General features: G+C 36.5%; 1 protein-coding gene across 2 annotated transcripts in view; it reads left to right on the top strand.

Annotated features, from left to right (window-relative positions):
* MGAT4A (alpha-1,3-mannosyl-glycoprotein 4-beta-N-acetylglucosaminyltransferase A) overlaps positions 1-27,834 on the top strand; it is a 102,058-nt gene that overhangs the window by 49,019 nt on the left and 25,205 nt on the right. For both annotated transcript variants that reach the window (XM_076001014.1, XM_020286271.2), the window contains exons 5-9: positions 7,122-7,255; positions 17,891-17,937; positions 19,713-19,826; positions 20,817-20,892; positions 27,112-27,226. In XM_076001014.1, the coding sequence (XP_075857129.1) occupies positions 7,122-7,255; positions 17,891-17,937; positions 19,713-19,826; positions 20,817-20,892; positions 27,112-27,226 (486 nt within the window). The remainder of the gene's footprint in view (positions 1-7,121; positions 7,256-17,890; positions 17,938-19,712; positions 19,827-20,816; positions 20,893-27,111; positions 27,227-27,834) is intronic.

Raw genomic sequence — 27,834 nt, 5'->3', positions numbered from 1 at the left:
AGGAAAGCTATCAACTTCTTAGAAAAATGGCCATAGAAAAAATAATTTTGTATGCAGTTAGGTTCTGAGGTTCCATAAAAATCCCCAATCTAGGGACTTCATCTTAAGAACTTCTGTTTCTTAGATCAAAGAAAACCTGCTTCTTGTTAAAAATTCTATTCTTAAGTGATCAGGCTGATTAACTAGGGAATAGCTTTCAGAGCAGCTAACCCTTCCTAAAGCTAAAGAGGGAGAGCAGTGCTCATGTGGCTACTGATGCCAAGAGAAGGGCCAGAATTCTCACGTCCAGAACAAAAACCTGCCAGCTCACCCACCCAGCACCACATCTGTATCTTCCCACAAAATTTGCAAAGGCAGGTACCGTAAACAGACACAGCAACTACAGAAGGGTAAATGGGCATCTGCTGTAACTAGGAGTTGCCAAATATTTAAGAATATCACCACTGAATTACTTCATACTCAAGAAAATTTAGTTTGTAGAGCAAACAATATAATTTAAAAATAAAACATAACACATTTTTATAGAGATGAGAGAAGACAACTCACCCATAAAACAATAGCTGACTATTTTATGATGGGATCAGTTAGAAATCTTTGTGTCTTTCATTTCAGTGATTATATTTTAAATTTCCATATAGATGGGCTGATTAAGAGTAGACACAGCTAAAGATCAAATTAGTGATCAGAAAGATTGAGCTGTGTGTGGTTCTTCCAGAATGCAGTATAAAGTGTATAAAGAATGGAAGTAGACAAAAATTTTAATATCCGTATGGTAGAAATTTCAGAAGAAGAGAACAAAGAGTGAAGGGAAGAAGTAAATAATAGAAGAAAATTTCCCTGAGTTGAAGAAACTGTGTGTTTCTTCAGAAACTACAGGTCTTCAGATTAAGGGCCCATGCAGGACAGAGCAAAGATGGCTAAGAAAAGACCCAGGTCAGGTTATCTACCAAAACGACACTGTTGGTTGATAGAGGACAGCAGGTAATACTTGAAGTATTTGCTGAAGTAAAAGTCTGAGCACCTGCTGTGTGCCAGGTGCTTTGTGCACAAAATTAGATGTGGTATTTAGTTTGAGAGCTGCAGTCTAGTAAAGGAGACATGCATTAGTCCAATAATCGATTATAGAAATACTGGTACAAGTTCAACTTTAATAAGTGATATAAAGGATGCTTTGAGAATGTAGAAAAGGGGCATTTAACCTAATGGGAGAGTTTAGGGAAGTCTTAAAAAGTACCTGAGACCAGTAGAATGTGTAGTTTACTGGTGAAGATGGGTGAGTTGTTTCCTATTGCCGATGTAACAAACTATCACAAGCTCAATGACTTAAAACAACACAAAATCATTATCTCACAGTTTTAGAAGGTGGAGTCCTAACATCAAGGTGCCAAGAGGGGTGTGTTCCTTCTGGAAGCTCTAGGGAAGGATTTGTTTCCTTCTGTTTTCCAGCTGCCTACATTCCTCTGGCCTCTTTCTTCATCTTCAAAGCATAGTATCTTCCAGTCTCTCTCCGACTGTGACCCTCTTGCTATGTCTCCATCTCACTCTGGCCTTCCTGCCTTCCTCTCATAAAGACCCTTGTGATTACATTGGGCCCACTGAGTAATCCAGCAGTAATCTCACCTCCAGATCCTTAGCTCAATCACATGTGCAAAGTCCCTTTTGCAATGTGAGGTAACATCTTCACAGGTTCCAGCAATTAGGGCATGGGTATCTTTGGGAGACCATTATTCTATCTACCGCAGTGGGAGAAAAGAGTATTCCAGAATATGGAAAGAGCACTACAAAAGCCCTGTGATGGAAGGGAACATGGAACGTTTTAGAAGATGAAAGAAGGCCACTGTGGCTGAAGTGTAGAGTGAGGGGAGATGTGGAACAGGATGAAGCTGGAGATACAATAAGTTGAGGCCTGACAGCGTAGGGCCTTCCAGACCATTTATAGGATATTGGTTTTTATCCTAAGTGCAGTAGGAAGCCATCGAAGGGTTTTCAACAGGACTTTTTTAGGATGACTTTGTAAGATTTTGTGAAGATCACATTTTGTGCAACGGGAAGGATGTGGTTGTGGGAAGACGAGTAGTTTGTGAAAGACCAGATGAGAGGCTGTTTCAGTGATTTACTTGAGAGAAGATAAAGTCGAACTAGGTAGTGTAGCAGTAGAGATGGAAAGAAGGTGGATTTAAGAGTGGTTTGGATATATGGGAATGTATAAAGGAGGGACATAGTCATGGACTGGATTTGTGGACCGAGGTGAAGGGAGTGGTCAAAGATAAGTCCTAGGTTTCGGGATCGAGTGACTGGGTGCATCGTGGGTGCTTTCACTTAGGTAGGTGACCATAGAAAATGTTTCCCAGCATTATTTTACAAGAAAAGATCATAGATTAAATTTGTATAAAATTTGGATATGGTAAGTTCGAAGGTAATTTTGAGATACCACAGTTGAAATGTCAACCAAGCAGTTTGATGTTTAGGTCTGGGACTCAGAAGAGAGATCTGAGTTAGATTTAATTTTATGAGTAAGTGGTTGTTGAAGACTCAGGTATGGATGAGATCACCTAGGGCAGGCATCCTCAAACTACGGCCCGCGGGCCACATGCGGGTGTTTTTGTTCGTTTGTTTTTTTACTTCAAAATAAGATACATGCAGTGTGCATAGGAATTTGTTCATAGTTTTTTTTTTAAACTATAGTCCAGCCCTCCAACGGTCTGAGGGACAGTGAACTTTCCCCCTGTTTAAAAAGTTTGAGGACACCTGACCTAGGGCCTCGGATTGAGCTTTGAAGGTTGGCCAGCGGTTAATTTCCGGGGCTAGAGAAAGTTGAACCTGGGGAAGACAGAGACAGAGAAAGTGCAACTAGACAGTAGAAGGAAAAACATATTCTTATGGAATGTAAGGAAAGAAATGAGGAATAAATGACTGAAGTCAAATCATAAGGAAATATGATAGGCTAAAAACATTTGACTAGCAACAGATATTTGAAAAGAACATAATTTAGTTATAACTGAAGGTAGCTTGAGTTATTGAAGATTGAATATGCTGATTGTTCCTAAATTTCTCTTGATTTCATACTAGAATTTGTAAACTTCCCAGGAAAGTGAAAGAAAACTGAAATAGCTGATGGCTATTACTGAAATAGCTGATAGCTATTAGCTGATAGCTAATACTGATAGCTCTGCCACATTATAAACACCATGGGGCAAGAGCATTATCTGTCTTATGACTGTATTTCATATTGTCTAGTACTTAACAAATATGTATGCACCATTAATACTTGAATTGAAAATACTGGGTAGTCAATAGGACAAAGAACTTAACCCAACCCTTTGGCTCTATTTCTCTTTGGTCCTTGGTCTACTTTGCTCCTCCCTAAGAGGGTGATTTGACCATAATTCTTCATTTTGCTGGTGGATTTCTTCTGAACTCTAACCCCTTAGAATACATACATTTTGTGGATTTGTAAGTCAGACAGGATGAACTGGGTTATGTTTTGGTAACCAGCCCCAAATCTTAGTGGTTGAAGTAACCAGTGTTTGTTTTTTTTTTTTTTGTTCATGGTACATGTCGGTGACAGTTGACAGAGTGCTTTGTTCATTACCCATCACCCAGGGATCCAGACTGACAGAGCAGTTGCCACCTTCAGTCTTATGGAGACTCTGCTAAAGGCAAAGGCACCCTGAAGGATCCACACTACAGCTATCGTGCTCAGCACATAGGTTACACCTGCTGGTGGTTCAGGGACTATTGCTAATCACGGGTCCCCTCCCCACAGTGTCCCCAGCCATATAGGGACCAAGAAGTGCAATCTCACCAGGGGGATCAGAAGGCAGGGAAAACTGCTGTTTTTGTTGTAATTTTGTCAATTAACACAAGCTTGGTTACTTTAATTCTGTAGTTTTGGCCAAAGTTAGTACTTTCATTTTTAGTGCTTTTGGAATCCTTGGCTTAAACTAAAGAATTTAAATTTCAGCTTTAAAAAAGAGTATATGTGGGAAAAATGGCTTATTCTCTAAGCAGGCCATCTAAACTTAAAGCAAAACAGAAACAAACCCCTAAGAATGTGGTAGGGAGTACAGAATTTGCATTATCATTTATACCATTTTGTTTGCATACTCTGGATCTGCATGTGTTTTGCTTTTTTCGTAAACAAAGTCTTTACACTCCATATAAGTTAACATTTTCTATGAATGCATCCCATCATAGTTGTTACACGTTTAGGCAATATTCTAAACATTTAAATCTTTTCTATTTAAATTCAGAGGTAGATTGAAGTATGTGGAAATTTGCTTCCAGGATAACTCATCCTGTCTTTTGGCATCTTAGAGTAACATAGTCAAAACGGACATCTTCATTTGCCAGCCTGGGCAATAGTGAGACCCCATCTATGCAAAAAATAAAAAAATAAAAAAATTAGTCAGGTGTGGTGGCATGAGTCTGTCGTCCCAGTAACTCGGGAGGCTGAGGTAGGAGGATTCCTTGAGCTCCGGAGTTTGAGGTTGCAGTGAGCTATGATTGCACCATTGCATTCTAGTTGGGGTGACAGAGCAAAACCCAATCTCCCGCTTGGTCGCTGTCTCTTGCTCTCTCTCTCTCTCTCTCTCTCTCTCACACACACACACACACACACACTCACACTCACACTCGATTGGGAGCCCTCTCTCCTTCAAATGTGTTTTTCTAAGTAAAAGACACCATAGGACTTACTTAAGTCGTTGATTTTTTTTTTTTTTCCCCTTGGCTCTCCCAGTCTGAATCCCTGCTGGGGAGAGTCTCCAGAATGTATTCCAAATCCATCCACTGGTCTCCATCTCTTCACACATCCTAATTGAAACCACTATCTTTTCCTTTAATTAGTTTAGTAACTTCCTAACCGATCTCTCCAGAATGCTTGTACTTTTAAAATAGTGCTTTTATTCCCCACAAAATTTGATAATCTCTTGAAATAGTGTCACTACCCTACTTAAGACCTTACAATGTCTTTCTCCTGCACTCAGAATTAAAACGAGATTTGTTATATGCAGTCTGATCCCTGATTCTCTGAATCTAGGCTTCTTCTGCTTTAGATACATTCTGTTCTTGCTATTTCTTGACTGCGTCAAGACTATTCTGTCTTTAGAGCCTTACTGTTTCCTCTTTTGGAATGTTCTTCCTCAGCTTTTCCTCATCATTAGTTAGCAGCTCACTTGATATCAGAGAGGCTTTCCAGGACCACACTGTCTGTAGAGTAGCCCCTACCCCCCAAATTCTTCACTCTTTCTAACATCACCACCATTTTATTTTGTATAGTACATAGCATCCTCTAAGATTTTGTTTATCTTTTCCTCCTCTTAGAATGTAAATTCCATGAGGGCAGGGGCTTTATGTTGTTCACCATTATATGCCTAATACCAGAATAATGCCTTGTATTTAATAGCTGTGTAACAAATGTGTGCAGAACAAATAGAACAAATCTTGTTTTGAGTCGTTGACAACTCTTCTTCTCTAAAATGGAAAGAGAGATCTGACATGGAATTTCAGGACAGTCACTTAAACCCTTTGTTACCTTAGTATTTACCTGCAGAATCATGGTGGTAGACTAGGTGACCTTTATGCTTTCTTTTAGCTTTACAATTTTATGACTTCTAAATATTTTGTAGCATCTCCAATAAACTATTACATAATTAAGACTAAATTCTTTAACATTTGCAAGACACTTTTCTATTGATATATAACATTTAGAATACTAAGACTTAAGACACATTTTTAAAAATTAGCTTTGAAATACAGTCAGTTCTGTAATACAATGTGCGTTCTAAAAAATCACTGCACTATGCAAAATTGTGCAATAAAATGAGAAAAATGAGGTTAGGATCACAACATTCAGAAACTTTTTAAGTTACACATAAAAAAGGATAAAAACCTAATAATGGTAGCACAATTTTATGCAGGTTAAATGATTAAAAAATACATAAATATGGCATTCTTCCTTGAAAAAGACCTGAGGTTTTCTTAGAGTGGGCTGCAAAAGGGTTGCAGCTTTTAAGTTACTGTGAAGTGGTTTAAGGTGGGTTGTCTGAAAACTGATGTGAATTTGCAGCACCTGGTGTGGTGGGTGTGGCTGGCAGCCTGTGGCGAACTGAAGCAGCTGGTGGGTGTTTGAGGTGTGTGCGTTTGTGTGCAGTATTTCTTCAGAGTTCGGTGCAATTTTCTGTTTCAGCTGTGGAATGTTTGTCTTAGAGGAGAAATTGCACATAAGCAAATGTGAAATTCACCTTATGCCCAAATGGGTCCCTAATATATTAATCACGTAGGAACAAATTTGCATTCAAAACAAGCATTATAGTAGGATGACTGAAATTTTAGACTTAAAAAAAGTTTCACAAATAGTACACAAAGTTTTAACAGACCCTTACCCAGTGTTCCTAAATATTCACATCCTACATGATCATAGTACAGTGATCAAAACTAGGAAATTAACATTGATGCTCTACTATTAACTAACCTTAGCTCTTATTCAGATTTTGTCATTTGTTTCATTATTTTTTTGTTACAAAATCTAACTCAGGATCCCATATTTCATTTAATTGTCATGTTTCCCTGGTCTTTTCCAATCTGGGACAATTTCTTATCCTTTCTTTGTCTTTTATGACCTTGATACTTTAAAAAGTACTGGCTGGTTATTTTGTGGAGTTACCATCCCAGTTTGGATTTGTCTCCTGTTGCTTTGTGGTTAGACTGAGATTATGCATTTTTGGCAAGAGAACCACAAAAGTGATTTTTGTATTCTTCTCAATACATTATGTAATTGAAGCTGATATGTAAGATGTTAATTCTGAAGATGTGCTTAGTATTTCTAAGTTGTATAATAAAATTTGCTGTTCACAGCCATTTTTAGTGTGTGAGGCTTAATGTCTTTCATTTTTATCATTTCTTTTACATTTTTTTCTTATGGTTAAGCCATGTGGAAAAAAATTACAGTATTATGGACTTGTATTCTTTGATTATTTTTCTTTCTGAAACTTAATATATTTTTATCTCTTAATTATTCCTATCAATTTGAGAGGGCATAATACTTTTGAAACAGTAGTGTTTATCTATATTGTCCTTCTAAAATCCTTTTACATAATTGCTATATTATTTTGTTTCAGTTTCAATAGTAATGGGAATTCCCACAGTGAAGAGAGAAGTTAAATCATACCTCATAGAAACTCTTCATTCCCTTATTGATAATTTGTATCCTGAAGAGAAGATGGACTGTGTTATAGTAGTCTTCATAGGAGAGGTAATTATTTAATTGTTATGTTTTTACTGTGTATAATCTATAAGAGTTGAAACCATAATTGAATATTTGAATATGCTTTTATAAGCATATATTAAAAATGTGATGAATAAAGGTTATGTAATATATTCCATCTGATAGTTTAATGAAAGTCTAACTTGTTATGTTTGCATTCATTTCTCTCCTGCTGTTACAAACCAGAAATAGTAATCTTTGTTGTCAATAGGATAATATTATTCACACAAATCTTTAGGAATGTGTCCCCATTTCTAGCTCTAATACCTAAATTTGGATATTTGCACTGATGTTCTTTGGGAGTCCTGAAACCTAAAAAAAGGTTTAGCCTCAGCTGAGGTTTTATCATCTTTTTTTTTTGAGACACAGTCTCACTCTGTTGCCCGAGCTAGAGTACCATGGTGTCAGCCTAGCTCACAGCAACCTCAAACTCCTGGGCTCAAGCAATCCTTCTGCCTTAGCTTCCCGACTAGCTGGGACTACAGGCATGTGTCACCATGCCTGGCTAATTTTTTCTATATATTTTTAGTTGGCCAATTAATTTCTTTCAATTTTTAGTAGAGACGGGGTCTCACTCTTGCTCAGGCTGGTTTCGAACTCCTGACCTTGAGTGATCCGCCTGCCTCAGCCTCCCAGAGTGCTAGGATTACAGGCTTGAGCCCCCACACTCGGCCTTTATCATCTCTTTATTCTCTCCTCCCCTCTTCTATCCTCCCAAGAAGTCACGTGAATGAGAAATATTATATTTCTTATATTTTAGTCTCCTCAAAAGATCTAGGGAAAGAATAAATCTTCAGCAAGTTTTTCTTAAATCATGAGGAATAAGATCCCTAGAGTCAACGTTTCCTTAATTACCATGTGGAATTTCAGATTGGGAAAGGACCTAGGACACATTCTAGTTCTGACCCACCGATTCCCCACTTGATGAGATGAGTTCCCCATCTCCTTTTAAATGAAAATGGTCTTAATTATTTTCTAAACAGAAAAGTAAACACATGCATACTGTTCAAAACAATTACATAAATGTATAATGAAGAATTACCTGTTATTCCATGAAGCTATAATTATTATTTCAAAATATAGCTTAATTTTTTCTATGACTTTTGTGCTTACATATATATATATGAGAGAATGAGATCATTTTATACATATTTTAATACGGACATTTTTCGATGCTAAAAATATCAAAGCATTTTTTATGGCTATGAAATACGGTTTTCACATAATTTCTGATTGATAGACATTTAGGCTATTTCTGAATTTTTGCTGTTATTAGCCATAGAATATATCTTTTGCAAACATTTCCAAACAAAATTTTTATAAAGGCATGAATTATCTCTGGTTCATATGAATTATCTCTGGTTCATCTATTATAGGAGAGAATTTCTGTAAATGAATTTTTGTGTACTTGTGCAGTTACTGAGTTGGTATTAATTCTTAACTGTGGAATTGCTCCTGGTTTAGAGTCCATATAGTAATACATTAAAATATTTGTACATGGCCCAAATGCCTTGCAGAAGTTAAATCAGTTTTATTGCCCTTCCAACAGTCTGTCCGACAGAGCTTGTTTCTCTGTTCCCATAGGTACTATTAATCTTTGAATATTTTTTTTTTGCCAATTTGGTTAAAAAACAATACCTTGTTTTTGTTTAATTTGTATTCATTTACTGAGTGGGATTAAATGTCGACTTATGTGTTTTTTGACCATTTGTATTTATAATTATTATAACTTTTGCTCATTTTTTAGTTGTGATTTTTGATTAGTAAGAAATTTTCATATGAGGGGAATTAACTCTTTGAAATATTTTATCCAGTTTATTTGTATTAATTGTTTATGATGTTTTTTGTCTTTTATAGAAGTTTTTACATTTTAAGTAATCAAATTTGTCAATCACATACTATATACCAGTAGAAATGATTATAAGATCTTTGGAAAGCAACTTGGTAATAGCTATTAAAATTTAAAGTATATGCTGTGACCTAACATTTTGCTTCTGAAAACTGATCCAATAGAAACATCTGCTAGTATAGAAATATATTCAAGCACATAAATACATTTACATAGCTCTCACCTGTGCATTAATAAAATATATAAGGAAAATTGTCTTGTGAAATTTACTCCAAACTGTAAGTAGTAGATATCTTGAGAGTTGGAATTATGGTGATACTATTTTCTGTTGTATACAGTTTTGTAAAATTAGAATTTATTTACAGTGAGCATGTATTGATTTCTAATTTTAAAAAGCCTTAAAACTATAAAAGAAAAAAACTATCCTTATACAAATGGTATTCAGTCTAAAGACAGAGATTAGTATACATATGGATTCAAGACCCTCTTGCTATAGCCGTTCATCTGGTCACTAAGATGCAGAAATGCTGGGTTTGGAGTCAGAGGACCTGTGTCAGGGCTGGATTCTGCCACTTGAGCAGGTTGTTTCTTTCTCTCTCTTTTTTTTTTTTTTGAGCCAAGGTCTCACTCTGTTGCCAACACTGGAGTACAGTGGTGTGATCATAGCTCACTGCAGCCTTGAACTTCTGTGCTCAATCAATCCTAAGCCACTTGAGTAGCTGGGACTACAGACATGCACCACCACACCCAGCTAATTTTTTTTTTCTTTTCCCTGGAGACCTGGTCTTGCTATGTTGCCTGGGCTGGTCTCTAACTCCTAGCCACAGGCGTTTCTCCCTCCTCCACCTCTTTTAAAGTGCTAGGGTTACGGGAATGAACCACCATGCCTGGCCACTCTCTTGAGCCTCAGTTTCTTCATCTCCTCAGTAAGAATAGTGCTGTTGACCTTTTTGAGCTCAGTGTTGTTGCACAGTGTGGGGCATGATGAGATCACACATGGAGAGGTGTTGTAAATGGAAAATGTGGGGCAAGTGTCAGCAGTATTCCCATCTCTGAAGAATCCTTTCTTGGATTGCAGTATTTATATATGTATCTACATAGAACCTTGATCAAGAAAGTCTATTCTGAATAGAAAAATTAAAAGAGTTCACTAAATTGCCTTTAGGCAATTTAAAATTATTAATCACGATACTTGATTCTACCTTGATTAGTAGTTTTTTACCTAAGTGTTCTGGTAGACTGGGGCCCATTTAACACTAGTAATAAATGCGTATTCTGTGGCTTTGACTGTGATCTACCCCGTAGGTAGTTCTAGACCTCTGCCTCTTCAGGAGCCCATATTGCCCTCTGTCTACTTGATGACATATTTGACTGTTTTATGGGAAACTCTTAATGTGTCCATAACTAAATTAATCTGGCTTTCTCAAAGTGCTGCTCTTCCAGGTCTCTCTATTAAAGGTTCTTTACAATGTAGAATTAATAGGTCCATGCTGCAGTCATCCTATCCCAGTTCATTGTATGGGTCTCATGTGTACTCAGTTCCATTGGTGCCGTCCCCTTGTCTGAAAGGTTGCCTCTCCCTTTCCCTGTCATCCTTCAAGTCCCAGTTTATCCCTTTTGTGAAGCCATCTCCTTTCCCATTTGAAATTAATCTAGAGTTAATAGGCAAAAATAAACATGTCCTTTGCAAATATTTTCAAATAAATCAGGAATTTATATAAAGGCATGAATTATCTCTGGTTCATTTTAACATATGAGGAGAAAATTAAGAATGAAATAGAACTGGAGAAGGATATACATAGGCAATCTAGGCTTATAATTTTTTCTTTCCTATTTGACTTTGTTCTTTGTATTTTTTTTTTCTTAAAAAGTAAGAACCATAAGATACGCCACTGGAGGGAAAGGAGAGACAGACAACTAATAATTAGCTATATTCTTGTTCTTTGTTGCTCTCTGGCCATTTCATCTGTAGTGGTCCATTGGGCATATTTGATGAAACATTCGTAAAACATGCAAAATTTCCAACAGTTGACTATTGACGCATTATTTGAAAATTCACTGATTCTACTCTGGAATTTCGGAAGAGGTTGAGAGGAATGAATTCTAGCTGTCCTGAACTATCCATGGTGGGATCCAAGTGTGGTGTTCAGATTTTAAGATTGTATCATTCCTGTGTTTATTTGAACTTTAATTATATTTTTTATATTCTAATCTTTTGTTGTCTGCATGCCTCATATTTTTATGTATTTTATAATATGTGTCATATACACTATTTCTATTACTCATGATCATTTCTGGCAAAATATTTCTCTAGAATGTACTCTGGATTCTGGCAAAAAAAAAACAAAACACCAAAACTATTTCTGCTCCATGTTTAAGTTTGGGGAATTCCCCATCTTACAAATCTTGGTGGGAAGAAGGCACTTCTTCCTGCCACCATGGAAACTAAAAAGGCAGATATTTGCTCTGCCTGTCCAGGCCTGCGACCTGGCCTCAGCTACTTGGATATTCTTATCCTGAACTTTGAGTAGTGTCATTTTCAGATGACACAGAAAATCCAAAAGAATGAACAGACAAGATTATTAGAAATAACAGGGGAATTTAGCAAGGTGGTTGGATGTAGGCTCAACTTATATTTCTATATGCCAGTAGCAACAAATAAGACAACATAAGCGAGCTGGGACTGTGGACAGTCATTGCGATGATAGAGGGCGGTGGTGGCGGCAAGTGTCTTTTCAGGGCCCGCAGGGCAGAGGCAGGCGGGGTGTGGCTGTGGCATTGGGAGGCACTCTGTGCTTTTTGGCTGTGACAGAGCCTTTGTGCTGCACCTTCCTAGCCTAACTGGGGGTTCTGTGGGTTCTACCTAGTCATCTTTCAGTAAATCATTTTTAAACTATTTTGTCAGAGTCAGTTTTTGTTGGCTGTAACTAAGATCCTGTCTGATACAGGTTGTATCTTGTTAAAGAATACCTGAATTTTATATACTGTGTTTCCCTGAAAATAAGACAGGGTCTTATATTTATCTTTCCTCAAGAAGACACTCTAGGGCTTATTTTCAGGGGATGTGTTATTTTTTTTGAAGTACGGTACAACAATCTACATTTATTCAAATATAGTTAAGTCGTCTTCTGGAACATCATCATAACTCTTCAAACCCTGAATTCCATCCTGAATTTCTTGTGAATCTATTTCCTTTAGAACCATTGGCCTCAATCTCCCATGTCGAGGAACAGAGCTCTCTTTAAGTGAGCAGGGCTGGCTTGTTTATCAGAGATCCAGTGAGCACTGGATCCAATCTGCACAGTGCAGCAGAAATGATCCCTCTGGGCTCAGTAGGAGACTGCTTGCTGAAGCTTTTCCCCTATACCCTGGTGTTTGTGGGGGCTGAGAGAGGCCCACAGTGCTGAGTAAAATGGCAGCCACAGCTTTCCTTCTGCCCCCTGGGGACACACAATACCTAAAGTGGAGCGTCCTGCTCCTCACTTCACTGAGGAGACTTCCCCTCGAAGCCTCAGCTTGCAGCACGCACAGGATGGCTGGGTCCTGACAGGGGGAGCTGACCTTGTTGGTGGGGCTGCCCGTACCTTTCTGGCCGCCTCTGGGATAGTAGCTGCCACAATGGGGCAGATGAGAAGGGCTGCTCGTCAGTCTTTACCATTCCACGACGAAATGCATGCTTTGTGCAGAAACACTGCATCACTAGGTCTTATTTTCGGGGTAGGGCTTATATTGCGCAAATGCTTAGAAATCCTGCTAGGGCTTATTTTATGGGTAGGTCTTATTTTCGGGGAAACACAGTAATTGCCACCAAACAGAATAGATAGTCAATGTGTGTGCGGGGTAGATGACTAAATGCTATTCCAAAGGGCTTGGACAAGACAAAATGAGTTTTTGAGGTGGGTTTCAAGCAGAATATTGCCTGAACCATAACAGTCAGATGATGTTGGTGATAACCATAAAGATTGCCGAGGATTGGAAAGAGAACTTTAGATAGAATATTTTTTATATCGTATTTATTCACATCATTTCTGTAGTTTGCCTAGAAGCATTCCAAAGGCCTATTTAATTTTTAAGTTCCTAAACTGTAGGATTTGAGTTAAGATTTTATAATGAAATAACCAATTCATCATGTTGGAATAGTGCCTACAGTTAGTCTCTGAAAAACTGAGTTTAGAGAATTTCCTAAATGGAGTGTTTAGTGTATGGTATGAAAAGTTTTGCTTTTCATTCAGTTTTCTCATTTTACTATTGTGCACATTCTAGTCTGTGTTTTACAGTAAGAGTGCTTGAAGCCTTTACTATGTATGCCTTCTCTAAATTCTTTGATTTAAGTTGGTTGAACAGGGCTAGTTAGCTGGCCTCTGATCAGAAATTTGCAAAGTAGATATACTTATAATTGAATACAGAAACTGATCAACCAATTGATCAAATTGCTGTGGCATTTTTAGTTTTTATTTTCTGTCATATATTTTCTTTATATTAGTGAACATTTCTTATTTATTTAAATTAATTTTTTGGATAGATAATATGATCACATGGTTTTAAAATTCTGTATGATGTGTTGTATACATTGAAGAGTATACATTCCTTCCAGTGATGTGCCATAGCCATCCAACTCACCTCTGCACAGGTGATGACTGTTATTAGTTGTACCCGTTTCGAGATATTTAATGGCCCCATTTCTATACAGGTGGGATAATGTTAATGTTTCATATTAGAATATAAAGAGGTAGTTGTACTTCCTTCCAATTTTGATAAAATATTTTCCTAGAAAATTATCCATATCCTCCAGGTTTTAAAATTTGCTTTATACAGAGAGTCAAGCCAAGTAGACTCTCATTCTTTTTGTGGTTGTTTCCCCTGATTTCTTGTGCGTGTGTATGTATTTATGTCCACTTCACTGTTTTTGACTGGTTGGTTAGTGGATCTGCTTTTATTTGTTACTCCTCAAACTGTCTTTGGACTTATTTATTATTTCCTTTTTTTGTTTTCTAATTCATTAATGTCTGCTTTTAACATTATTATTTTTTTTTGTCTTTTTTAGTTTTGTTTTTTTTATTTTTCAAACATCTTGACCCAAATGCTAAATTGATTTATTTTCATTATTTTTTTAATTTAAGAAGTAATATGAATTTTGCTTCCCAGTGGCAACTGCTTCAATTATGCATTTTTTTTCCTTTTAAATTAATAAGGAAATGTTTGGTCACTAGTTTTCAATTGATTGGGGGTGGCGCATGTAGTTCTTGTTCATAGGTTTTGCTGAATTTCCCCCTTTTATGTATTTTGTGTAGTTGCTATGCTGGTTCCTTTTTTTTTTTTTTATATATTTTCTTTTTCCTACACTCAGATCAGACACATGGTTCCTTTTTTATGAATTGTCATTGAAGCAGATGAGTTTTTTCTCTAGGTTACTGGTTTATAGGAGGATGAGGGAACAGAGTGTATGTAACCTAGAATAGTTGGGGTTTTTTTGAATAATGACTTTGTCGGGCTGCTTCCTGCAAATACAGTTAATCTGCGCAGTTCTTCGTGTTACCTCTGGTTATTGGAGGAAAATTGGATCCCATTTGAGCTTGAGAATTTTGGCTATTAATATTAATATTTTAAAATAAAGTTTGCAGTTTTTGTGTCTGGTTGTCATTGATAATTGCATATAATTTCCAGGAAGGAAGATGGGAAATGCCGTCAATGCCCTGTTCCTCCCTGAACTCTGTGTAGGTGGGTTAGTCTTTTCCAGTGTGCTTTTAGCCAGGGTTTAGTTACCCGAATGTTTTTGGACATTTTTCTACCCCAAAGCACTTGGGAAGTACAACAGCCTTAGAAAAACAGTGCAAGCTCTCATAGTTACCTGTTAGTCATACTTTTTAATAGACTTCATTCTAAGTATTCTTTTACTCAGTGAACAAGTATTCAATTAAGTGCTACATTAAGGGACGTACTAGAGACTAAAAAATCTTTAAAAATCCATTTAGATAAGAGATGATGTTCCTAAATTGAAGTCTAGCAATACACAGGATATTATTTTTTTCTATACCATTGGCTATATTTGTTTTTTGCTTTTTGAAAAAAAATATGTACATGGCTAAAGAGTCCAGTTTTCTACAAAGTTTGTTACACTCGATAGTCTCCTGTCTTCATTCTCTGCTCCCTCCATCCAGCCCCTAGTTCCTGTTTCCTTTGCTTTTCTCTCCCCAGATTCCTCCTCCTTTGAGAAATTCTAGTTGTTTCTTTAGCTCTGGCTCACTGACAAGAAAGGTAGAAGAACTCTCTGTGACTTTATCGTTCCTCTGCTTTCTATTTTATTAAATTTTCACTCTAATCTTAATTATTCCCTTCCTTCTGCTTGCTTTTAGTTTGGTCTACTCTTCTTTGTCTAAATTTTTTAAGACAAATGTGTAGATTATTGGTTGAAGATCTTTCTTGTTTTCTAATATAGGCAATTTAAAGCTATAAATGTCTAAATACCACTTCAGCTGCATCCCATCAATTTCGATATGTCATGTTTCTATTTTCATTCAGATCAAACTACTTTATAAATCTTCTTGTAATTTCTTCTTCAACCCATTGGATTATTTAGAAAAATATTTTTTAAATTTCTCTCTGAGGATTTCCCCAAATCTCCTTCTGTTGTTGATTTCTAATTTTACTGCATTGTCATCAGAGAATATATTTTGTATGACTTCAGTCCTTTAAAATTTATCAATACTTGTTTATGGCCTAGTGTATGGTCTGTGCTAGACAGTGTTCCATGTGTGCTTAAAAAGAATGGATTGTGGTGTTACCGAGTGGAGTGTTCTTTCTGCAGATGTCTATTAGGTCCAGTTGGTTGAAAATTTTGTTCAAGTCTTCTATATCCTTGCTGATTATCTATCTGGTTTTTAGGTGCCTCTATTCTTGATTTTAAACTATAGATTACTATATTGATGAATCAGTATTTTGGGCTGTAAGTTTTCAGCAGCTAGATTTTAAGATATTTATTTATGTATTGGTTATAAATCATACAAACTACTATTGGGAAGATAATCCTATAGTTTTATAATTTCTAGGGTTAAACTGTACTTTTTCTTGTTTGTTTTCCTCAAGTATTAAGTGTTTTGTCAGTCTTTATAACATAGATCATATGTTATATATCATTGATGTCTTTTAACAGTTGAGCATTTTTAATATAAGTTGTCACCAAATGTAACACTAATAGGGCTCTGGCTGGCTTGGAAATGTGGCTGCAGCCCATGCTGCTGGCCCACCATGTCCTAGGCTTGGTTGCCCTTCAACTTCCTGGGGTCCTTGGAAGGCAAAGATCTCTGAGGGTCCTGACTCAGTGTGGGGTTAGGAGGAACATGGTGTCTGGACACACGTGCCAGAGAAGTAATAGTAATAATTATTTGCATTTGTCCACTGTCTGTGCCCCACTTTCTTAAACCCTGCAGCAATCCGAGAAGGCAGTTTCTCCTATTGTCTCCATTTTACCAAGGAACTGAGAGGGCCAGAGAGGTTTAGCAGCTTCCCCTAGGTTATTCAGCTAGCAAGAGCCAAAGTTGGAATTCTCACTTTGGTCCAATTCCATGGTCTTTGCCATACCAACAGGGCCAGACTCAGTTTACCCCTTAGAAGGGAGGAGCTGAAGGTGTTCATCTCTGTTAGACACCTGGGAACCAGAGCCTTGGAACAAGACAGTTACTACTGTTGAGTGTCACCTCCTCCAGGCAGCCTCCTCTGATGCCCCTATACTCCTCCAGGCTGGGTTAGGTCTGAACTCAGTTGAAAATGTCTATTTAAACATATTTCGGCCATACTTAGACTATCTTGTTCACTGCAGTGGTTCTAGCCTGGCCTAGTGGAGTTACTCAGTAAATGTTTGTGAAATGTGACTATGTTTTTCATTAAATGAATAAGGAAAAAAAGTAAAATTAATAGTATTGTATTTTCACTTGTTCATAATTTTAAAAGTACACAGGTCTGATAAACATTTATTTCTAACGTATAACTTTCTTGCATTAAAGTTTTTGACTATTTAAGAGATTTGCATTTCTGTGTTGTTCTGTTATATTGCACTACTAAATATCATTGAGTACTTGCCAATATAGTAGGCAGATTTTTAAGTTATTATTTTTAATTGTCTATGTTCAATTCACTAGAAAAACTGAGCACAGAAACTATACTTCTTTGGAAACATCCAAACTATATAAATAATGAATAGTTAAAGTGTTCTTGATTTGGGTTCTCAGTATCAGTATTTAATAATAATAATATAACAACACAGCTTTTTCTTACATAGCTTTATCATTTAATCTCATAATCTCTAAGGTATTTCTTCCTACCTTTTGTTTTGTTTTTAATAGAACAGAAAACTGAAACTCAGAGAAGTGACTTACTTTCAGTCTGGTAGCAAAGAGGCAAATTTTGACCAAGGTTTTATGATTCAAGGTGGAAAAATCTTGACAGCATCCTGCAAGAACTATTACTACTGCTATTCATTATTTATAGTTTGGATGTTTCCAAAGAAGTGTAGTGTCTGTGCTCAGTTTTTCTAGTGAATTGAACATAGACAATGAAAAATAATACAAACTTCTGCTTACTGTATTGGTAAGTACTCAATGACATTTAGTAGTGCAACATAATACAAAACCACAGAAATGAAAATCTCTTACATTGTCAAAAACCTTAACATAATATTTTTCATGAATGTTTTCATCATTTAAGTTTGAATATAATATTAAAAGTTTAAATAAAAATATAAAAACACGAATGTAGGTACATTTTCTTTTCTTTCCCAGACAGATGCTGATTACGTACATGGTGTTGTTGCCAACCTGGAGAAAGAGTAAGTCCTTCTTAATTAAAAACATGAAAATATTTTAGTTACTATTATCTCTTGGTTTTTTGCTAAAAGAAAGTGCCTTTTTATAGTTCATTTCTCTGTGAAGTTCATGTTAATTAGACACCTATCACTGGTCTTTTACACTGTCATAAAGTAGGTACATCTATATCTAGTTATCTAATGGTATTTCATTATGGCAAAGACTTGAATGTCATATGTATGTAACACTATCAAATAACAGTCTCTAATCTTGAAGACAGTGAATACAGAGAGAGTCATATGAGATTATTTAAATCTTTCACACTGTGTTTACCAGGCAAAATTTTTTCTGCTATCCAGGCAGATTTTCATGTAGCAATTTCAGACTTCAATGCTAAACTATGTCTTAATTTGGTCTTCTATTCTGTAAAGACTGAATACCAGTTTGCTATGAGCAAGGCACATAGCAGGTGACAGATGGAAAGCTTAGTAAGTTTCAGGTATTATTTCTTTGCATAATACTGCCTTTAGCAATTTTAATAGTGATATAAAAATTATTCTTGATAGAGGTTTCTTTCATTGAATTGTATCTGTTTTTGTCCCTAAAAGACATGCCTTCTACTTAAAATGACAAGAGAAGCAACAATTATTTGCTAACTGTAGATTTAAAATAACGTGGCTCTCCTTGTCTATCAAAATGTTAAAACTGGAGATTTAAACAAATGCATAGTTCAGGATTAAATTGTCATTTGTTAGGTTTTCCTCAAGTGCTGAATTTCTTGGCAGTCTTTACAGAAGCACAATTTGGTACAGGCTCCTTAAGTAAAGGAATGGCACGATAATTATCGTTTGTTCCCCCTTCCTGTACCTTCCCATAGACCACATGGGCAGGGCTGTGGGGCTTGTGCGGTATAATAATTCTGTTGATTTATTTCTTCCTCACTGTGTAGAAAACCAAGGCCAGAAAAAAAGTTCAGTTAAGCACTAAGAGCATTTTGTGCAAAGGCAGGTAGTTGCACACAAATTTGTGGAGATTTTCGAAAATGAAAGAGGGGAGAATGCAAATGTGAAAGAAATTACATTTGAGTCAGTACAGACTAATTTAAAAACCATAGAAAAGAGTTTCTCAACCTCAGCACTATTGACATTTTGGGCCAGATAATTTTTTTGTTGTAGGGGCTGTCCTGTGCATTATAGAATGTTTAGCAGGGTCCCTGGTGTCTACCCACTGGATGTCAGTAGTACTGCCTACAGTGGCAACTTTGCAACATCTCCAGATTTTGCTAAATGTCCTTGGGAGGAATAAAATCACCCCTTGTCCCCCACTGAGAAACACTAGTTTAGAATGACAAGTAGTCTATAACCCACAACTAAAACTTTCTGAAAATTGAGGAACTTTTATGTTTGTATAAAGACATATATATTTAGATATGCACATACATTCGTTTGTTTTTCTTCGGTTCCCTGTTTTCTGTAAGACCTTGTTTTTTTTTCCTTTAAATTCTGATACATTTTAGGCATGTAATGCCTGAAGTTTGCCTAGGATTTCTATGCTACTAGTATAAGGATAGTGCGTTTTACAATGTTTTTAAAGCATTACTTTAAAAAGGGGAAAAATCTGTATTTTCTGGTAAATAAAATCAGTGATGAGCTGCTCCATTTAACACACTATGACCACAACATTCTTCCCTGCTACAAATGATTACTGATGTGTTTTATGTTAAAAACAGTAAATTAAGCATTAAGATAAATCAACTCCCACAGAACTTAAATAACTCAGTTAACCTTTCTTACGATAGATTTTCTAAAGAAATCAGTTCTGGCCTGGTGGAAGTAATATCACCTCCTGAAAGCTACTATCCTGACTTGACAAACTTGAAGGAGACATTTGGAGATTCTAAAGAAAGAGTAAGGTGAGCCACGTTGTCATTCAATGTCTTGCACCCATGTGAGTGTACTATCTAATAAATGCAGTTATTGCTTATTGAAGCTTAAAAAATTTTAGGGTTGGCACTTAACACTTTATATACAACACCAATATTGTATGACAGTTCCCAATACTTCACAGCCTTCCCAATGCTAGACTTTTAAAAATCTTTGTCAATTGTATAAAGACTATTTTATTGTTTTTTCAAAAAAATTTCTTTTAGGGTTGAACTTGGTAGAATATTCTGGGTAGTGTCATTAAGTTCAGGACAGCTTGTGACATATTCTGGAGAAGTTTTGTTAGTATGAATAAAAGTTTATTGTGAGCTTTTATTGTGTTTTTCTTAAAATGGCTTTTAGAGCCACTTCTCTTATTCTGCGTTTGTCACTGTGCTTCTGAAGGCTACCAGGAATTCACTGAAAAGACTTAATATTTTAAATTTTAATATGGTGTTATTTTTAAAGTATTCGAGGCACATTTATTAATTTCTGTCTGTATGCAAAACACAGTCCTAGGCACCAGAGCAGTCATCCCTAAAGTGTCATTCTTGAAGCTCTGGGTTGATGAGACATTAAGATGTTACTGAAAAAAGGGCCCATGGTCAAGTAAATTTGGAAAATACTGGAATAAGACAATTTTTTTCAACAAGTATCTTTACTGCTGAATGTTTTAGTGCCTCTAACATGCTAGTATGTTTCTAGAAGGGGGAATATGTATACAGAGTTTCCCAAACTTACTTGACAATTGGCTTCTTTTCCCTCAGAACATCTTTAGGATTAGTGTTCTTGGGAAGATACTTTAATAAAGTCTTCATTCGAGGAAAGTAAATTGTCTTTGAATCTCTCTCCTAAGTGTGTGTATATATACATATGTGACATGTTATATGGACACTTGAGGCTCATATTAACACATCTAATCTTATTTGACTAAATTTGAGTCTGATTCCCAACTTATCTTTTGCAAATGTCTGTTTCAGGTGGAGAACAAAGCAAAACCTGGATTATTGTTTTCTAATGATGTATGCTCAGGAAAAGGGCATCTATTATATTCAGGTAAGTATGGTTTTTCCTTTAATGTTTTCCTCACTTCTAAAGAAAAAGTATTATCAAGGGTATATTTTCATTAAAACAGGAAGTTTTGATAGCAGGAGCCCTCTAAGATCTGTAAGATGATAACGGTATCTCAGAGAGCAGAGGGGTCTCCATGGTAACTGAGAATGTGGGCTCTGAGGTTTCTTCTCCAGTGAGCACAGGCACCAGCTTTCCACTTAGCGGGTGAACGTGTGCAGCTCGCTCATCTCCTTCTTTTAACCCCATTCCTCCATCTTCTCTCTCTCCCTCTCTCCCCTGTTAAAAAGAAGTGAGATTTAATTATTTGGCAAGTTTTAAAGAAGGATTTTCTTATACTTTTTTTTTTTAGTGATCTTATGATAAAATGATTTTTTGTAGGCCATAATACAGTTCCATTTATATTGAAGATAATAAAATTGAGTTTTAATTCTAACACTCCAATTTGTAGCAGCATAACCCTAACACTATACAAGTAGCATAATCCTATGATGATACGGGTTTTAAGTTAGTCAGGTAGGCAGCAGCTTAAAGAATTCTAGGAAGCTCTTACTTCCTCCAAATCTCATTCTCCTTGATGACTTAAGCTTAAATTCCACAATTGGAATTTCATTTCTTTAACCAAAGAGTGTCTTCGTTCCTTGTTCAAAATGCAAATACCCTTCAGAAATATAGCACACTAAGCCTGTCAGTTATTATTTTTCAATATAAAAAGTTATTTTTAATTCTCTGGTAATTCATATGTCTTTGTTTATTTGAGGTTGGTTTCTGGAGATTTAATTTGTTCCTTTAGAAATGCCCAGTTTTTCTATTTCTTTGTACGTCTTGTTTTTGTTTGTTGTGATTTTGACATTTGAAAAACTAACAATGTCTCCCAGTCTTTGCAATCTGATTTTTTTACTGGAAGGACTTTCTCCAAACTAGATGGAGATCCTGGAGCCCTTGGAACCTTTTCTGAGGCCTAGTCCTCTCTGCGTTTGTGGCTGTAATCTCCTAATTGAGTTTACTGGTTCTGTTTAGCTGCACGTTCTGGCGCCTGTCTGCAATATTGTGGTCTCGCCAATGTTGTAATAAGCTACAGTATTGGAGCGCCACCTAGTGTCTGCTTTGGTACTGCAGCTTCTGCTGCCAACTGATGGCCTTTGTTCTTGGCCCTCAGCTTGGCACCCTGTTCGTGCCACTGCTTGGATTTAGACAAGACGAGAAACCAGCCCCTGGTTGAAGTCCACTGTTTTCGTTTTGATCTCATGACTGGTGGTTCTATCCATAACTGAAAGTGGGGTATTGACTTCTGGCACCCCTAGAAGTCAAAAACACTGGGTGTGTGTCTACTCTTTTCTCTCCCCAGAGAAAAGCCAAGACTTGGGTGTTTCCTCCCACTCACCCTGTCCTGTGCCTGAGGGGAGAGGCTCTGGCTGTGGAGCGCTCTGATTTTAAATCCGTGTCTCTGTAGGGGAAGAAGCATCTGGAGTCTCCTGTTCCACCATCTTGCTGACATCACTCTGAAACAGTGCTCTTTTACGATGACAGGATGATAACCTGTTTTCCTGTCACTTAACATATGATAGATACACACCTTTAGATGCTGATAAATTTGCGTGATTTTTAAATTGCTTCTTGAAGTATCATTGTTCAGATATCATAATCACCTTATTATTGGTCATTTAGATTGTTACTAACTTTTCTGCTGTTTCAAAGACAAATTCAATGAACATTCTTAAAATTATCATCTTTGCCCAAAAATTACACCTCAGGAAAAAGGGAGTTGCTTTATGTTGAAGCCTTTAAACAATCTTATGTGGAATTCTCTCAATGATTCCACCGTGGTCTGCAAATATTAGTGGGATAAACTTATTAGACTCAAAAGTCCTCAGTTTAATGCCAGTTTTGAATGTTGATAAAAGTTAAATTTTACCTGGGAAAATTTGGGGGAAAGCAGGGTGAGGAGGAAGGAAGCAAAGGAATTTATCCTAGATGTCATAATTGTCCCCTAGGGACATGACTTCGTGGTTGCATGTGTTGGGGATGTATCATACCCAAGACTTTTTAAAGAATTGCTTTAAAAGTCTGGGGTTACTTTGTGGTCATCACAGACATACACCCAAAGGGAGGAGGTAAATGCCACCTGTCCTGGTGTTATGCCCGTGGCTTGGAATGTAGTTTCCAGTGACAGCATCATACACAGCTTCACAAAGTTGCTTTATCACAAACAACTCAGAGTTGGAGACAGCGTCTTCTAGAAAACCGTTGGATGGTGCAGGCCCTTCACGGGTGGTACTGTGTAACCCTTACTATACACAGAGTGAAGTGCATTGTGTCGGGCGTCCACACATTCACTGTCGCTGGGCTCAGTGCGCCAGCTCATCAATCCATCGTAAAGCTCCCCAGCGGCCATTCTGCGCATGGTCTCAGCATCCATGGATGATTTTTCCCTGACATCAGTTATTTCATTAGAAGTTTCCAAGTGGTGATTTTCTAATTCTGTAATTTCTAATGCTCCTATGAGCTGCATTCTTCTATAAAGAGTTTTCCCTCCTGGAGAAGGGGGATAGGTAAATTCACACCTAATGGGTACAGTGTACACTATCTGGGTGGTGGACACACTTATAGCTTTGAGTCAAACTGTACAAAAGAATTTCATGTAACCAAAATGTTTGTACCCCTGTAGTATTCTGAAATTTAAAAAAAAATTTCCCTCCTTAACTATTAGGGTTTCTCGAATATAGTTCATAAAGAAAAAAAAAACAGAATAAATCCTTGATTCTTTCTCTTTATTAATTTTTAAAGTTGATGCCCTAGCAGTCTCCAGGAGTGGTCATCTTAAAAGTATCATTGTGAACTCATGGATTTTAAAAATATATTTGATTTGCCTCAATCCATTGCAATCATCATTCTTATTGATGCTCACATTGATACATCATAATCCAGTGGGAACCTCTTCAGATTGGCTCTTGTGTCCTTTCTGTGTAAGTCCAGTCATCTTTGATCACTTCTTTGCTTTCAGATGTTGCACATTTCCTGTCCCAGATCATTTCTCTAAGGAGCATTGTTGCTCTTAGAGGCGATGGTATGTAGGAACAGCCTAGACACTTGAGATGCTGGTTGCTATTGCGTTGTCTTTGCTTCTAGGAATTTCAGCAACGAAAAGTGTATTTTATTTTTCAGAGGCAAAAAATCACACATTTGTATTGATATTCATAGTTCCAATTCATGTTGGATTAACCCTTTGCACTAGGATGTCAAGTTTGACTCGACACGGTTAGCAAAAATTATAGAGATTAAAATTACTCTTTGAATGTATCAATAATTTGAAATATAAAAAAATCCAAATATTCACTAGGGTCTTGATTGCTAAAAAAAAAAAAAAAATCCAAATAAATATATTTGTATGAAAAGAAACTTCAGTTTTTTATTCTACTGCCGCACTTTGTAAAATCTGGGATATTTAAAAAATTAAATTCCAAGTAGAATAAAGGAATCGAGAAAAAAGCAAGTGAGTACAAAGTGTTAAGATATAAGATGATAGGGTTATAGTAAGATTATAGGGTTTTTACTTTTTGAATTCATACATACATTTCCTTTCTATTTTCTCTTAAAGTCTTGGTTTTTAGTGAGATTATCCTAATAGCATAATTCTTTTATTCGATAGTATACCCCAGATAGTTTTAAAATATCAATACCATTATCACTACTAACGACAAGACGACTAAACGCAGTTTAGACTTTCTTTGTGCTTTTTATCCCCATGGAATGTTCCCTGATAGGATGTGTAGTCAATGTACTGTGTTTGGAAGTTACTTGAAGTAATTTTTTTTATCTTGTGTGGCCATGCCACCACTTGATATGCAACTAGATTCATTTGCTTTGGTTTGTATTCAGTTTTTAAGTTCCTTCTTTTCCTCTTTAGCTATATAAAGCATAACCTTCCAAATCAAAACTCATGTGAAACAAGATACATTCCCAGAAGTCTCGTTTTTATCCCATCCCCTTCACCCTGTTTCCTCCCTCCCCTGTGGGTACCATCATTTGTTTTTGGTTTCTCCTCGTACTTCTAAAAAACTTAAACATACGTGTGTGTAACACCACACCTCTTTCTGATACTACATTTACATACTGTAAAAACAATATTTTGCATCTTTTCAGCTTCCTTCTGTAAATTAGCAATCAGTAATGGGAGGTGTGTTAGATTTTTCAGAGTGGCTCTTGCTATGACAAAATACTGATGTCAGAGGAGTATTTGTGTTCACTAAAAACCTATACATGAATGTTCATAGCAGCTTTGTTAGCCATGGCCCCAAACTGGAACCAACCCAGACATCCTTCAGCAGGTGACTGGTTAAACACACTGTGGGACATTTTATACTGTGGCTTACTAAACAATTTTATTACTAAACATTTTATACCATGGCTTAAGAAACAAACTGGATGCACCCAACAACTTGGATTATCTCAAGGGAATTATGCTGAGTTTAAAAAATCAATCTCAGAAGGTTACATACTGTAGGATTCCATTTATATGGCATTCTCGAAATGACAAAACCGCAGAGATGGAGAGCAGGTTATTGGTTGCCAGAGGTTAGGAAGGCAGCAGAGGTGGGTGTAAAAGGGCAGCTCTAGGGATCCTCGTGGGAGCTGTTGTACATGCTTCCTGCATGGTAGTCACCAAGATACGCATGTGATAAAATCGCATAGAAGTAAATACAACTGAGTGCATGTAAAACCAGTGACATTTGAATAAGTTTGGTGAATTGTATCAAAGCCAACTTATTCGTTGTGATAGTGTGCGCAGTCGTATTGGAGGATGTGATATTGGGGAAGACTGGGTGAAGGGTATTCACTATCTCACTGCATGTGAGTCTGCAATTATATCTTAAAAAGTTTTTTAAAAGTTGAAATTATTTGGTGAGATATGAGAGTGAAACAAAACAAATTTTCTCATATCAAATGTGAATTTAAATCTATGTGATAATCAAAATTAGTGCACTAAATTTTAAGTAGGCATTTAGAATTTCCTGATAGCAGGGATCATCTTTCATTTGCACATGCTCGGTGAATATTTAGGTTTGAGCATAGGCATCTTTGCGTTCAGAAAGCAAGGTTAAATGACAGCGTAGCTCTGTGCTTGTCTGATTTTCCCTCTAGCCTCTCTTAAAGCTCTGAGGGCATAAATCATGTATTTTTTTCATGTTAACTGACCTATCCCCAGGGTTTTGGATAATGTCTGAAACATGATAGAAATGAGTCAGTCAGTAGTATAATAATGTAGTTGGCAAGTCGGTCAATATCGTATCTTTACAAATACTGCTACTGTTTCTTCATAGATAGGAAGAAGAAAGCCTACACTACTTAAATGCATGAAAAATCAAATGCTAGAACAAATAAAAACTGCTTAGGTAATGAGAAATAATAAGATGAAACTAAGAAAAGGAAAAGTGTTTTTAGGATATTAAAATATTCTTGTGACTTTAAAGTTTGATGGGGGAGATTGCGTGGTGGCAGCTGTTGTGTATGTCGGGACCCCTGATCTGTCAGCTGCCTGTAGCCCTGGTGACAACACCAAGCAGAGTGCATGTGGTGTACCCGGCCCTCTGATTGCCACACCTCAAGTATCACATAGGTGTCTATTGAAATATAAAACGGGGACTTTTAGGAATCTGTCCTACAGTAATGAAATGCACTGACATGTAGGTACAAGCTCATTTATCACAGCATTGTTTGCATCCACAAAAACTGGGAAACAATCTGAATGCCCATCTATGAGCAGGGAAGAGCTGAACAAATGGTAGTACATCTATACCAGGGAATAGTAAGCATCGTTAAATTGAATGGTTTAAATAGATATTTATTAATGTGGAAAGATGTTCATCATATATTAAGAGAAGAGTACTAGTTTCATAGTATCCCTTTTTATAAAAATGAAAAGGGGGATGCGGACCTTATATATGGATCTGTATGTGCTGTATGCACATACAGAAGGTGTCAAATGGATGCACACCCAACTTTTCACATTGGTCACCTCAGTCAGCAGGGTAGAGGGTGGGGGAAGGAAAAGCGGTTGGCTTTTTTATATTTTCATTGTTTTTGACCGTTGTTTCCTTGACTTTCATGATGGAAGTGTACTTGAACTTTTCCATAATAATATCCTTCTGTCTACCTCTTTCCTTCTCTTTTTGATTTATTAATTGCTTGTTCAATTTTCTCTAGCTTGAAGATGACATCGTTGTCAAACAGAATTATTTTAATATTATAAAAAATTTTGCACTTCAACTTTCTTCTGAGGAATGGATGATTCTAGAGTTTTCCCAGCTTGGCTTCATTGGTAAGAAAAGTGTCAGATTTATCCATTTTTCAAAAATAACTATGACTCTTAGAATATTAAGCCAATTGGTTTTTTTGGTCCTAAAGTCTTTTTTTTTTTTTTCCAATGGAAATGGATTGTTTTTGAAAAAATTTAAATCAGGTAAACTTTTTTATGTGAAATGATGAAAGTCAACCCAATTTAGACTTTGGAAGCTTTAACACTGTGGTGTTTACTCTCAAGTTCTGTGCAGTGCCAACCATGAGCCTGGTGAGCATGTTGGATTTCATCTCTGACACTTCCAGTTCTTTTGTCATCACAATATTGGATTTTCTCATGAATTCCTGGCATTTTCATGCAGTGCATGAAATTCTCATTCAGTAATTAATTTTTATTCATTTCTTTATTAACTAGTTGGGGCACTCATTTTAAAACCTTTTTTTGTTGCCGATGTTCCTAAATTGGCCAAGTAAAATGAAGATGCTTAAATTTGAAGAATTGAAGGAAATTACAGGTTTAAAAAAAAAACACCCAGAAGATGACATTTCACTTTCCTAGGGTATTTTAAAACTTTCAGCATTAGAGGCTGACCTTTGACCTTATTGATGATTTCACTCAAAACGTAAGTG

Source organism: Microcebus murinus, chromosome 3 (assembly GCF_040939455.1).
Source record: "Microcebus murinus isolate Inina chromosome 3, M.murinus_Inina_mat1.0, whole genome shotgun sequence".
In the NCBI taxonomy this organism is placed as follows: Eukaryota; Metazoa; Chordata; class Mammalia; order Primates; family Cheirogaleidae; genus Microcebus; species Microcebus murinus.
The sequence above is the reverse complement of the archived record's forward strand: the minus strand, read 5'-3'. Positions and strand labels throughout refer to the sequence as shown.